The following is a 15,212-nucleotide window of genomic DNA, read 5'->3' on the forward strand; positions in this document are numbered from 1 at the left end:
ATACACACAGTTTAAAGACAGGGTTGACTATGAAGTCAAGGCTGGCTTCGAACTCCTAGTGATCCTCTTGCCTCAGTGCTGGGATTATAGGTGTGTGCCACTATGTGTACCACTACATCCAGCTAACCTTCCCATACCTTTTTGTTTAGCCAAATATAGCTATCAACCTTAAACAGGATCAATACTTCCATACTTCTGTACTCGTGAAGTTTTCTCTTAGGGGTAATGAACCAAGGGGTGCTCTTACCACTGAGCCCTTTAAAATATATTATTTTAAATTTGCAATAGGGTCTTGCTAAATTGCTAGGCTGGCCTCATACTCATAATCTTCCTGCCTCAGCCTTGGATTACAGGTGTGTGCCACTGTGCCCAGCTCATCAACATGTTTGCAGTGGGGCTGTACGTCTTGCTGCCAGGCAGCTTAAACCGCTGGTATACATGGATAACTATCACACTGGCAGCATTATTAATTTTATTAGTATCACTGGTGGCACAGACGGATCTAATCACTTTTATTGGTGTTTTTATTAATACAGTTAATATCTTGGAAACAGCCCATTTGCCCATCCGTTGGAAACTGGATAATGAAGATGTGGTTTTTCTATAAAATGGAATATTACTCAGCCATAAAGAACGAGAAAATAGATTCATTCATAGGAAAATGGATACATATTGAAGATATACTCCTAAGTGAAATAAATAAGTCACACATGTGTAAATACCGAATAGTTTCCCTGGTGTGAATAATCTGCAACAATGCGTAAGATTTTAATAAGATTACTGACATTTAGAAATGGGAAGAAAGGAGCTAAAGGTGTAGGGAAGGTGGGATGGGTAGGGGAAGAGTAAAAAGGGAAAAGAAAAAAATGTGAGAGAATGAAAAGATGAAAATAAAGTGTTTGTAGATGGGGAGGGGAGAAGGGGGTGAAGGGAGGGCAGAGGTAAGGGGAAAAAATGAGAATCAAGACTTGTCATGTAGAGGTACAAGATCCCAACAATGAATGTAAATGTAATGTATCCCTAAGATGTACCAATAAACTCAATTAAAGCTGAAAAAAAAATACAGTTAATAAAAAGCTGCCAAATGTATAGCCATGTTGGCTGGAATGCGTTGTCCTTTAAATATTTTCCCACTTACTTTCCTAGGTCCAAATACTTCAAAGAGTAGTTTCAAACATGTTCTATTTCTACTCTATAATACCATCAACTGAAAATAGAAGCTATTTTGTTTTTAAAGTCTGTTTTTTGTGGTGCTGCAGATTAAATCTAGCCCCTTGCACTGCCAGGCAAGCATTCTATCACTGAGCTACAGCCACAGCTCTCTACTTAATTCTTACAGTACTTTTAACCTTTATTGTTTTATCTTTATTATGAAACTAAAGGGTATAATGTACCTCTGGTAGCTTTAAAATCATTTCAGGGCTGAGGATTTAGCTCAGTGGCCAGCAGCCTACCTTGCAAGTGCAAAGTCTCAAGTTTGACTTCCGGTAACCCCCATCTCCCAAAAAACAACATGACAACAACAAAATAAATGCCATCTCATACTTGAAGAATCACAATGAGAATGACAAAGATTTTAAGATACTAGTATAATTTGTGGCAATACAGCAGATTTTTATTTGCTTGTAACAGACTCAATCATTTCCATTGATGATGCTAATCTTGGTTTCTATACTTTGTCAAATAAATGAGCTCTTGGAAAATAATTTGTGCCCTTGATGGGGGAAAAGCTATGAATTAATGTAGAAAAGAAGTAGCACCCAAAATATTACAACCTGATTACTCTTAGAATTTAAATTATCATTTTCTAGTCTATATAATTAAATCCTGCCAACTGTAAAATAGTCTACCATAGACTATTTATAAAATAAGAATTCTTGATGAAAACATTAAAATCAGATAATCCATAGTAAAAAGCAATAAAATATTTACCTCAGTCATCAGGATCAACCCTCGGTTAAATACAACAAGAAGTCTATCTTCATCAGATTCTAACAGTATTCTGAAGGCACTAGAAAAATACATAAAATCTATTTTGAGAACTTGACATAGAACAGAACATGCAGGTGATAAATATAAACAGAAGTAAAACTGTTACTTAACCTCCTTGCTTTCCTACCAACAGAAAAGAACTGCTACAGATATTTCTTAGTCAACTAGGCTAGGATAACATCTCAAATCCGAAAATTTAAAATCCAAAATGCTCTGAAATCCTGAACTTTTTGATCATCATAGTGACACTTAAAAACTTTCAGTTTTGGGGCCAGGGATTTAGCTCAGTGGTGCCGCTGCCTGCTTCACAGGTGCAAGGTCCTGAGTTTAATCCCTGGTACCAAAAAAAAAAAAAGCAGTTTTGGATCATTTTATATTTTCAGATTAGGAATGCCCAACACATCTATGCAAATATCCCAAAGTTAATAAAACAAACTGAAATCTGAAACACTTCTACTACCAAGTACTTTGGACAGAAATATTCAACTTATAAAATAATATTAAATAGGAAACCCTCAAAACAACTTAGAGAATATTATGTCTATTAATATTTAATCAACTCAATTATTCACAAAGACAGAAGAATGGTATGGTAAGAATATTTTAAAGTTTCAGAATTAATAATGTTAATTATTACGATGAGTTTATCATCTAAATTGTTAAGTTCTGGATATTAAAATATAAAATACATTTACATTAACAAATCATCAACTAGTAATTGGGGAAAAAGTAAAATGAGGGTAAAACACTGAAAGTATATGTTGCCTTGAAAATCACATATATAATAACCACCAATGCCAGGACTTAGCTCAGCGATTCAGTGGCCTGCCTTGCAAGCGCAAGGACCCAAGTTCAATCCCCAGTACCAAAAAAACAAAACAAAACAAAATAACCACCAAAGTATTTGTATTACTGTTAACAAATATTTCATTAGGATGAGAAAGTACTGTCATAGAGTACAACTGGAAACCCAACTTTCACAAGATGCTTCCTCCTTTCCTTTTTCAAACAAGAATTAAGACTCCAAATCTTTTTTGATTTTTTATTTCCAGGGATCAAACTCAGGACCTTCCACTTACGAGACAGGTGGCAGCACCACTGAGCTAAATCCCTAGTCCCTACATCTTTTTTAATGAAAATAAGCTTTAAGTAGTTAAATCTTGAGAAAATAATATACTCCAAATTAATGCCAAATTTTTAAAAGAATTCCTTTGAATGGTGCTGCATGTTTCAGGCCAGTGAGTTGAAGGCCAGCCTGAACTACGGAGACCTTATCTCATCAAAACAAAACAAACCCTTTGAAGAGTTTTGGCAGAAGTGTCAATTTCATTTTGTGGACTGAAATTCAAAAGCTTTCTGAAAAAGACAATATGAAATAATCTTACCTTAAAAATCAGTTAGTTTAAAATAGTATTAGTGAAGGCCAGGGATTTAGCTTGGTGGTTCTATCGCTTGCCTCCAAACGAAAGGACCAGAGTTCAATCCCTGGTACCCCCTGCTGCAAATAGTATTCATGAAATGTTCATCAAAATATTAAAAAACAAATGTATGTTTAATACAGGAAATCACCTTCAAGTCTTAGATGTGATATGCAGGTTTTAAAAAATTAGCCTGAATTTTAAAGGGAATTAAGTTTAATTTGTAGCAGCTTTTTTTGGTAACCATTCAATAGTTTCTGTAGCTTTGAACAATTAATTATATAGAGCGTCTCATTATTTTAGCCAATTCATAGAGATAAGAAAGCCAGGGAGACAAATCTGAGCTAAAGAAAATGAAAAGCGTAATAAAACAATCAGTCCTTCCAAAGATGGAGAAGTTAGCCGGGCATGGTGGTGCACGCCTGTAATCCCAGCACTCGGGAGGCTGAGGCAGGAGGATCGCTGTAAGTTCGAGACCAGCCTGGGCTACATAGTGAGTTCCAGGTCAGTCTCAACTACATAGTGAGACCCTGTTTCAAACACCCCCCCCCCAAACAAACAAACAAACAAAGATGGAGAAAGTTTCTGGAGGGCCCTAGAACTGAACTCTCCAAACAGAAGTTCAGATGAATTGCCAGAAAGAACATAATTTAAGCTTTAAATAGAAAATTGTTCATTAAGATTCTTTCTAGTACTGATTCTAATAAAACACACACAAATACAAACCAAAGAGTTTAAAAGCAGATGACTTTCTAAATATAAATTCTTCCAAAGCATAAATGCTTAACCAGTAACGTTAAAGAATTACTAAAAGGATAGTCCCCATCCTCTCACACAGAAAAACAAAAAGAAACAAAAAAACATGAGAAAACATGTTTACCTTATTAAAGTAGTCCAGCAGGAGCGTCCATCTAAGCAGCGTAAGTAACAACTTATGGTTGTTTTCTTAAACTGTTTAATATCTTCTAATTCTTCTTCCCTCATATCTGGCCTCTGAGCTATGAACAGCTGCATCAAGTTAAACAGCTCTTCTACTGCCTAAACAAAGCAAACAAGCAATATAATGACATTTTTACCCTGTAATATTTTAGCATGTGTGCTTCTGATTTCTTAAAGTCAGGCTCATTAGCTAACTTTTTTTTTTTGGTACCGGGGATTGAACTCAGGCCCTTGCACTTGCAAGGCAGGTGGCGGAATCATTGAGCCAAATCCCTAGCTCCTAACTCTTAAAATTGTACAAGTTTAGATTATACCAGTACTACCATCCCAGAACAGTTATAACATAAGCAATTAATTCTATTTTAAAATTAAACATATTATACATTTAAAGAAATCAACAAATCTTAAAATCAAAGTCCAGTTAAAATTGAAAAATATAGTTAATTTTTGTTTTTTGAGACAGGGTCTCACTATGTAGTTGAGACTGACCTGGAACTCACTATTATGTAGCCCAAGCTGGCCTCGAACTCACAGTGATCCTCCTGCTTCAGCCTCCTGAGTGCCAGGATTACAGGTGTGCGCCAATACACCTGGCTAATATAATTAATTTCTAATCTTAGTAGAGTTTAAAGCTCTAGGTTTGTAACTTCAAAGGTATGTCTAGGGACAAGCTACACCAAATCCTCTGTTCCTTTTTCGTAACCATAAGAAATCACAACTTTGTCACAAAGATTTTTTTTTTTAAATTTTAGTACCAGGGTTTGAACTCAGGACCTTGCTCTGGCGAGGCAGGTGGTATCACCACTGAGCTAAATTCCTAGCCCCCTTTTTAGATTTAAAGACAGAGTCTCACTGTGTAATTCAGGTTTATCTTGAACTCACCATGTAGCCCAAGCTAGTCTCAAACTCAGTGATTCTCCTGCTTCAGCCTGAATGCTGATATGACAGGCATGTACCACCATGCCCAACTGTCAAATGTATTTTGAAATATTAACTCATACTTGAAATACTGTTTCTGAGATGACCCTTTGTGGCAATATGTACAATGATTTTTTTTTGGTACCAGGGATCGAAATCAGGACCTTGAACTTACAAGGCAGGCGCAGTACCATGACCACTGAGCTAAATCCCCCCCGCAATTTGGAGACAGGGTCTTACTTTGTAGTGCAGGCTGGCCTTTAATTCCCTATGTAGCTGAGGCTGGACTCAAACTTTCATTGATACACCTGCCTTAGCCAACTAAGTACTGGGATTACAAGCATGTGCCACCATGCCCAGCTGATATGATCATTCTAGTCTGATGCTCAGTGTGAAGTCTGATGGATGAAAAGTGAAAATTTACTATTTTAGTAAAATCACTAGCTGTGACATAAAACTGATTCACTTGTGAATGTTAGATGAGGGCTGCTCCTCTTGTATATGTATTTGTTAAAGAACTAATATCCTCACCTTTATATTTTTCACAGCAAAAGTTTACTTAAGCACATTTTCACAAAAACCTCCATAAGGTTAGTTCTACAGAAAGAGCATTACATTTCACTGATTTCAAGGGCAAGAAACAAAACAGAGAAAATCACTCTAGTGCCTCAATCCTGGATATAATATTTAGCCACTAAATATTATTTATATGAACTGTGGTAAAGACAAGTTCATTGAAATAAAATAAATTCCATTATGACTTTAAAGTTTGGCAGTCTTTTTTTTCTTTTTGTATTCTTACAGCTTTGGCTTTGAACTTCCTGGTATACTCTTTCCTATATTATAGGCATTCTAATGGCCTCAAATGGAAACTGGGTTATTCTTTAGGTAACAGCTTTTTAAAAACTCACTAAACCATCTATAAAGAACGATTTAATCTATAAAGGACAGTTTACAACAGAGGGTAAGAAGCAATAGTAAAAAATAAAATCCAAGAATAAAAGTCTTATACAAAGGAAAAAAATACAAAACCTATAAAAAGCTCTTTATACAACTGTCTCTTGATTAATTTTTTTAGTGGGACAAAGATTCGATGGATATTTTAATAATTTCATTAATTTCAACATAATCTTAAGAAACAGAAAATACAACCCAATTAGACTACTGTCTAGCTTATAGTTTAGCATATAAATCTTGATTATGAATATCTAATTTTTGAAAAGTACTTTCTCAAACACTGCCACAAAAATCTCAGTGGACACACATGAAAAACATATTCACAAAAGCACAAAATTAAAAACTTCCATGAAACAGAATTTTAACTTCAACCTAGGAAAACTTATTCACATATTAACTTTATAGTAATATAGCATTATATATGTGTATTCAAGAAAGCAAGCTTTTTTTTTGGTACTGGGGATTGAACTCGGGTTCTTGCACTTGTGAAGCAGGCAGTGGAACCACTGAGCTAAATCCCCAGCCCAAGAAAGCAAACATTTTAAGTCCTTAAAAAGAAAATTTATCCATCCATCCATCCGTTTTTGATATAAGGTCTCGCTATGCAGTTCAGCCTGCCCTTGAACTCACTATGAAGCCCAGGCTGGCCTTGACCTCATGGCGATCTTCTTGCCTCATCTTCCTCAGTGCTAGGATTTACAGGCCTGCGCCACCATGCCTGGTGACTATTCTTTATTTTGTTACTTTTTAATAAGGGGAAAAACACACACTGCTAACTAATCACTTTGAGGATACAGATAAAAGAGTATCAATTTTACTCACTCCAGGGTATTGGCTGGCATGTGGTGTAAGATTCTTAAAAGCCCACTGGATGTTCTGGTGAGAAGCCAGTTGTCGTGTGAACGCAGGAGACTGCTCACAGCAGAGCCTCAGAATGCCGTAGTAGGCAGGCAGCATCCCACGGTTAAAAAGCACCACATCCTGATCATCATGGTCAGCAAGGATGTAATTGAAGGCAATGTTCTTGGTTACCACTGGATTCTGAACAATAAGGCGGATATTCTCTGGACAGTCAGCACACACATTGTACCAAAATGAAAGCAAAGCCTGTTTATTGTGATTTGTAGCTATTGCTGGCTCAGAAAGTTTAGGCTGGAAAAGGTTCCACAAATCCATGAAATATGTGGAAAACATCAGCTTCTCAGTTTTGGAAATTAAACAGTAAGTCATAAAGCTAAAATAGGGCACTAGCTTTGTAGTGCCATGAACAGCAGCATCAACATAAAGTTTGGCTCTTGAGAGCAAACCAAGGAGCACGTTGTAGACCTGATGCAGGACTACTGTTGTGTCTGGACTGAGTGGAAGGTCACGGGTTGGGATGTGCAAAGACCTTGTTGACCGGAACATCTGGCGGAATGAATTGCTTGGTATAAGGGACACCAGAAGATAAGCTGCAGCTACAAAATGTAAAACAAAACTGTCAGATCTTTGTAAGATATAAAATAGACTGAAGAGCAGTCATTAAACACAAAGCCACTCTGCCCTTTAATAATGAAAATGAATAAAAATTAAGGGACATTACATCTCTTAATATCCTTGTGCTTTACCCTTGACCCCACTGAAGATGCCTAAGTGGTGACAGAGCAGACGCCTTCCTTTCATTATGCCACTATTTTAATGGCAAGGTCACCATTACCAGAACTCATTTTCAAACCTCTTTTGTTAAGCTCTCCCAAGCAGGAGAATTTTCTCACTTTATTATAACCTTTTGAGGAAATAATATGATTTAAGAAAGTGAACATATAAACATATTATCTGAAAGAAGATCTACAAAAAAGAAGGTTCCCAATACAGTCAAAGTATTTGATGTTTTATGGTGTTAGTTTTCTTTTCTTTTTCAGACAGGGTCTCGGTAGGTAGTCCACGCTGTCCACGAACTCTTTTTTTTTTTTTGGTACCGGGGATCAAACTTGGGCCCTCACTCTTGTGAGGCAGGCAGTGGAACCATTGAGCCAAATCCCCAGCCCATGTCCACGAACTCTTGATGCTTTTTCCTTAGCCTCTCAAGTGCTGGGATCATCAGGCATATACCATTATGCCTGGCTTTGGTTTAAGTTTTCTTGTTACTTGAAAAAAAATGGTTATTTTTTAATAATGTATAACAATGGTATACTTAAGTTACAAAGACAGAAAGAGATCAATATAAAAGTTCTTTGCACTATATGATTATATATGCTAATTATAAAACACTAACTTTGGAAAATCTTTAAAAGTCTTCTAAAGCTTACCTCAACCCTAAAGAGCCTCTCCTTTAACATACCTGGAAACTTTCATCAAGCATATAATTCTGACTTTAATGACTTTTTAGTTTTAGTCTGCCCATAAGTCAGTAGGCTCATACACCAGGAATAAAGTGATAAGCTCCACTTCCTAGGGAATGGGTACATAGATTACTTGGAATTCCCCCTTATAGAACTGTTTTTCATTTATCTAAACATGCCATTCATTATAACAGCATGGACTGATGGGTGTTTATTTTATACTTAAGTTATAAACAACTGTTTTTTGTTTTTTTTTTCAAGAGCAGGAAAATTTCCTAGGGAACAGGAATGGGGAATAAGAATAGCTCCTGAGAGATAGGAGGGGCCCTGAATGGCTGCCCTCAACTGGGGGGTTTTTTTGGAGACAAGGTCTTTTTTGTTTCTTGTTTTTTTTTTTTTTTTAGTACTGGAGATCAAACTCGGGACCTTGCGCTTGGTGACGTAGTGGAAGCACTGAGCTAAATCCTCAGCAAGACAAGGTCTTGCTATGTAGTAGTTTAGACTGGCCTTGAACTCACTGTGTAGCCCAGGTTGGCTTTGAACTCACAGCAATCCTCCTGCCTCAGCATCATGAGTGCTGGATTACAGGTACAGGTATGCACCACTGTGCCTTGCTATAATTGACTATTGTATCATTACTTTGTTACTCTGAATTGGTCGAGCTTTAGCCAACAGAAGCTCTTTCAGGTTAATTCTGAGTCTCTAATATATCATTATTTTGTTTTTTGAGAGTTAATTTTCTTTTTGTTTTTGTGAGACAGGGTCTCACTATGTAGCCCAGGCTGGTATCGAATACTCACAGTGATTCTCCTGCTTCAGCCTCCCAACTCACTAGGTAGCCCAGGCTGGTCTTGAACGCTCACAGAGATCCTCCTGCCTCAGCCTCCCAAGGGCTGGGATTATAGGCATGCACCACCATGCCCGGCTTGAGTGTTTCTTTACTATGGCAATCTCCAGGCGTAAAATCATTCTCCAAGAAGCTGTGAATCTTTTTATTGGGGAATAGTATTCAGAATCCTACATCTAAGTACTGGATGTGCTTGTTACTACTTTAGCACTGCTGATTTTAGGCCAGTTCAGTGGACAGCTAGGAAATAGTTTGTTAACAATGTCAAAAGTTAATTACTGTTTCATTTCTTTCAACTCTCAAAAATAAACATTTTATATTTATTATTTCCTGTTCTGTAAAATAATTTTGATATCTGTTCATCAGTCTGACTTGTATACAACAAAGATGTCATTATTATCTGTCTTTATTACTCTTTTAGTTGACAATTATTTTCAAGACAGGATTTTTTTGATCTTTCACTTCTTTCATTAATGCTGATCAGGTCTTGCCACTCTATTGAACAAGAAAACAAAAATGCTAGTAATGATTATGTTGCTCAAGAAAAAAAACCAAGGCTTCCTATTAATAAAAACAAAAACAACAGGGCTATGCATTCAGTAGTGAAGAGCTTTCTCCATATGCTTAAGTTCCTGGGTTCAGTCCCTAATGGAGGGAGGGAAGAACAGACAAAAAGGAAGGGGTACTGTAGATATATCTGTATAACACTATAGTTTCTAAATATTAATATAACTTTAGCCTTTAAGGACAACATCTTGCCAGTGTGACAGTACACTTCTATAATCTAGTGCTTGGGAGGCTGATGCAGGAGGATTAGTTTGAGGGCAACTTGGGCTACACTGTGAATTCAAAACTGGTCAGGACTACATAGGAAGATCCTATTTCTAAGTAAATATATAAAAAGAATAACATCTGCAAGAGCTTTGTGTTATACAACGGGCATAGGATAGATGCCTTTAAAAAATGGTAGGTGCTTAAAAAAAACAACTTGGAATAACAATAAATGATCGCTAAATTCTGAATATTTGACTTACAAGTCCTGACTCTAGGATAATTGTGAGCCAAAAGAAATCGCTCCACCCAGTTTTCCATATTCTGTAGGACCCAGCTGTGTGCCAGTTTATTTCGTGGTGTCTGCACTGCCAACCAATCCAGGCATTGAGAAGGATTGTATTCAATCACCTACAGATAAAATTACAAGAACAGAATATAAGGTCAATTTCATGAAAAGTTCTTTTTTTTTCTATATATATGATAGAACATTTAAATGTAAAGCAATTTTTAAAAAACTAGAGCCTTGGGGATGGGGATTTAGCTCAGTGGTTCAACCGCCTGACTTGAAAGTGCAACCTAGTTTGATCCCCAGTACCAAAAAAATAAAAAACTGAGCCTAAAAAAAAAACCAAAACAACAAAAAACAGAGCCCCAAAAAGTTTTACCCACATTTCCCACCATTTTAAAATCTATTTCCTTTATCAGTGGGAAATATTCAAGATAATTTCAGTACTTCACTAAATTTAAAATTATCAAGGACTGTAACATACAGCAAACATGAGAACACACACACACATTTTTTTTTTTTTGGTACTGGGGATTGAATTCAGGACCTTGTGCTTGCGAGGCAGGTGGCAGAACAACTTAGCTAAATTCCCAGTCCAATTTTAAAATATTTTTAATTCTCTAAAGTTTTTTCATCTTTACTTTTCTTTTTTGTTTTTTGGTACCAGGGATCGAACTCCGGCCCTTGTGCTTGCAAGGCAGGCAGCAGAACCACTGAACCAAATCCCCGGCCCTCATCTTTACTTTTCTTACTCTATGTCTAATTATTGTTATGTGAAAATGTGAAGTAACTCACTGCATTGCTATGATCTTCTGTTTCTAAGGGAAAAGAGAATCTTAGGAATATAGAGCAGGGTTTAAATGTACTGTGCTCTATAGTTCAAATTCTGTTCTTCTTTTTAAATTGGTGCATTTTAGATATACATAATGTATAGTCCAAATTCTATAGCTGCCTGTTTTCATTTTATTGGAACACAGCCATGTCTACTCATTTACTTATTTATTGCGTACAGCTACTCTTAGGCTAAAAGAGCACAACAGTTTGAAAGACTGTATAGCCAACAAAGCCTAAAATTCTGCTATCTGCTCTTTTAAAATATGGTTTGCTGGGCTGGGGAGTTAGATCAGTGGTTCCACTGCCTGAGTTCTATCCCTGGTACAAAAACAAAAACAGAAACAAAAAAACAAAAAACAAACAAACAAAAAAACAAAAAAACAAAAAAACAAAAAAAAAAAAGAAAAAAAAGAAAAGGTTTGCTGACGCCTGGTCCAGAACATTTCTGACACTGCTTAAGAAGAAATTTTGTGACCACAGCAGTAACTCTAAAAATAAAAGGGCTATTCTGTCAACTGCTGAGAACAGTTGGTTTATATTTTTAGGGTTTCTAGCTGTCATATGTAATCTTTCTTGAGGGTAAAGGAATGAAACATCATATGAATGGAAGAAATTTTTAAAACACTTCAGAGACGAACTAAAAACTCATTTTGCTCAAAATCTTATGACTAAAATGCCTCTTGTTCTTTTGACCTGTGAATGACTCAATGAAACCATTTTGGTAACCCAAATAAGAAAAAAAAGGGTACAGTCCCTGACATGCAAAAGAGTTTCATTCTGGGAGAATTGTTTGTAAGTCAGATCTGTTTGTAAGCTAACGACATGAGTCTTACACAGTATACTTGTGAAAGTTCACAACTTGAATGTTCCTAAGTTAGGGACATACTCTTACCGAACTTCAGATGGTAGTGACTGTAGTATAAAAATAAAATCCTCAGAAACTAAATAATGAAGACACCCACACCAAGACTTACCTCCCATATCCTCTGCAGAATATAAGATGCAAAGGGAGGCATTCCTGGAGGTCCACCAGCAAACTCCATCAGCATAGTCAACAATTTAAAGAAAGGATTGGCTGCCTATAAGACACATACATGTGCATTTACATCAATGTGAACACATCTTTCAGCAGAAAAAAAAACATCTATTCTACTACATATTTTTTAAATCTTCTGTATCATATTAGCAAGGTTCACTCATACTCTGACATACAAACTTGAACTACCATAAAACAGCAGAGGATACAAAGTCAACTGCGTAAGAGTTACACATGCAATAGATTTTTCTGGATGTTAAATGTGTTTAGAGAAAAGTAACTTAAAAATTAAATTGACAAACATTTTATGTATTTATAGTAAACAATGTGCTGTTTTGAAAACTGCATACACTGTGGAATGGGTAAATCCAGCTTATTAATTATGTACTACCTCACTTTTTGTATCCTTTGACTGACACCTTTCCAACTTCCAAAATTTGTTAAACAGGCATTGTCTATCAAAAATCTTAGGCTAAAAGTTTGCTGTAACAAGCTGTGATCACTGAATAGTAATTTATATTTGACACATATTGTTCAAGTATCTAAACACTTCCGTATTAAAACACTTTTATGACATTGTACTTTATTTTCCATATATTTCTCCATATGTGCATAGCTCTGGGTAGTCAATTTTGTCTTTTGGACACAACTATGACATATGCTTCAAACCAAACAACTTCAAGCTTAGCATTTAGGTGTCACTCTGGCACCTAAATTCTGATATACTGAATTTACATGTGTAGTTTTAGTTGGAAAAACTGGATGTGATAATAAAACATGAAGAGGTAAATCAGCTTTTTCAAATCATATACTTAAGTAGGCTACTGTGTTATGGGAGAAACCTAAACAATGAGAAAGACTTATATGAAAGCACTATCAGTGCTGATACTAGTTTCAAAAGAAATGATTTGAGAAACGTTTACATACCTCAGGAGTCAACTTTGCTATTGAGGTGAAAAGCATAGACACAATCTAAAACAGAAATAGGATAATGTCAGAATATTCTTCTGAAAATTTCCCAAAATCTTTAAGACTGGTATTTATCACTTACGTGTTCTGCAAGTCGATTATTGTACCGACACAGGCTGAAAATCAGATTACAAGTTTGTCTTATATTGATGCCATCACGAATGTGTTGAAACAAGAAGGGAAATCCCTGTTAAGAGCAAAATTTGTTCACTTAAGAACCACTGTATTATTTTTGTGATCAAATTGTCTAATATTAGAGAAGGTATTACCTTTCCTCCTGTTAATGCTGCCATGTCAGTCTGTGATAATGTCAAATGCCTAAAAGAAAATATTAGTGGACATAAATTTTTTCCCTGTGTATTACTTTATAGCTATTTACATCATGACATGCATCAAAATTGTCAATTCTGTTGTAATTACACCAGCCCACCAATTTTTTTTTTTTTTTTTTTTTTTTTTTTGGATAGCTAGACTTACTTGCTAAGCATCTCCTAGGGAATTTTCCAAGATTCTAGCATTGGACAAAATTTACTTCATTTTCATTTACTTAACTCAGTATTTCAGTACATTAAAATGCTATGGAAATTTAATCCCTGGTTCCAAAAAAAAAAAATTGCTATGCTGAGTCTAACTTTTCTTAGCTGTTTTCTTTTTGTGTACTGGGGATTGAACTTGGGTCCTTGTGTTTGCAAGGCAGGCAGCAGAACCACTGAGCTAAATCCCCAGTCCACTTAGCTGTTTTCTGGTGTGAGACCCTTTAAAAACCAGATGGAGCCTGACGATTTAGGTCACTGGTATTGCTGCCTGACTTGCAAGCACAAGGTCTTAAAGTTCGATTCCCAGTACACCCACAAAAAGCAGAACAAGATGGACTTCTAGGAAACATCAATTTCACCTCCTGGTCTCAATGTACTGCATACAGTTTTATTATAGAAAATCGCAAATAATAAATATTCAGCTTCAAATTTACCAAAATTAGAGCCAATCTTACTTCATTTTTACCACCAGCCATTTAGTATACATTATTCTTGAGGCAAACTCCAAATATTTTATCATCTAATCCTCAAATTTTAATACATATCTCTAACAGGTAAATTCCAAAATCATAGTTGCTGTACCATCATTCATGCCTATAATATAGTGTTTCAATATCCACTGTACAAATTTCTTTAAAAAATTTTTTTATAGTTGGTTTCAATCAGGATCTAAATGTCCTTTGTTGCACCTGGTTGAAATGTCTTTTAAATCTTAATCTACTGATTTCCTAACTTTTTAAATCTTGTAATTATCTAGTGAAGAAAGAGTCCTGTAGAGTTTCCCACACTTATATTTTGCTGTTATCTTAGTGGTGGTGTTTTAACCTATTTCTTGCCCTAATTTCCTGTAAAATGGTAGGTGGATCTTGAGACTTGATCAGATCTAGATTTGATTTTTTAATCTAAGATATTTTGTAGGTGGTACTGTGGGTTTTCATCAGGAGGAACACAATGAAGGGTTTCTCTTTTTGTACTATTTTTAACCAGTAATGATCACAGTCTAGGTCCATTATTTAATTCAAGGTTACAAAATAGTGATATTCTAATTCCAACAGTATTGCTCTTCTATTAACTCATGTATAACTATAATGACAAACTTTCCCTCATCCACACTTCATTGCTATGAGGTTTACTTCCTCCAGGTAGGATAAATAAATCCTTGATACCATTCATCACTTCAAAATAACGATTTGATTTGCTAGGTTGCCAACAAGTTTCAATTTTTTAAAGGTATTATTATGAACTTAAAGATTTAAGTATCTCTGATATATTTCAGTCCACTGTAGTTATTCTTATTTATGAAGCTCAAGTTGTCCAATCTTTACTTCATTTTCATTTAGATCTACGACCAGTAGAAAACACCTTAAATCAGTTGCTGAGTCCTT

At 35.7% G+C, this 15,212-nt stretch overlaps 2 protein-coding genes across 2 annotated transcripts in view; one reads left to right on the forward strand and one right to left on the reverse strand.

Moving 5' to 3' along the window:
• The window catches only part of Ahsa2p, a 31,039-nt gene extending 30,467 nt beyond the window's left edge, over positions 1–572 (forward strand). Inside the window, exon 10 of the mRNA XM_019205324.2 lies at positions 537–572. Coding sequence (XP_019060869.1) covers positions 537–540 — 4 coding nt within the window. The 3' untranslated portion in view covers positions 541–572. The remainder of the gene's footprint in view (positions 1–536) is intronic.
• Usp34 (ubiquitin specific peptidase 34) overlaps positions 1–15,212 on the reverse strand; it is a 206,073-nt gene that overhangs the window by 18,208 nt on the left and 172,653 nt on the right. Inside the window, 8 exon segments of the mRNA XM_019205320.2 lie at positions 1,933–2,011; positions 4,291–4,448; positions 7,047–7,681; positions 10,427–10,574; positions 12,261–12,365; positions 13,250–13,294; positions 13,374–13,478; positions 13,561–13,609. Coding sequence (XP_019060865.1) covers positions 1,933–2,011; positions 4,291–4,448; positions 7,047–7,681; positions 10,427–10,574; positions 12,261–12,365; positions 13,250–13,294; positions 13,374–13,478; positions 13,561–13,609 — 1,324 coding nt within the window.

The sequence above is a fragment of the Fukomys damarensis genome, unplaced genomic scaffold (genome assembly GCF_012274545.1).
Source record: "Fukomys damarensis isolate Sample0158 unplaced genomic scaffold, DMR_v1.0_HiC HiC_scaffold_2, whole genome shotgun sequence".
Classification (NCBI taxonomy): domain Eukaryota; kingdom Metazoa; phylum Chordata; class Mammalia; order Rodentia; family Bathyergidae; genus Fukomys; species Fukomys damarensis.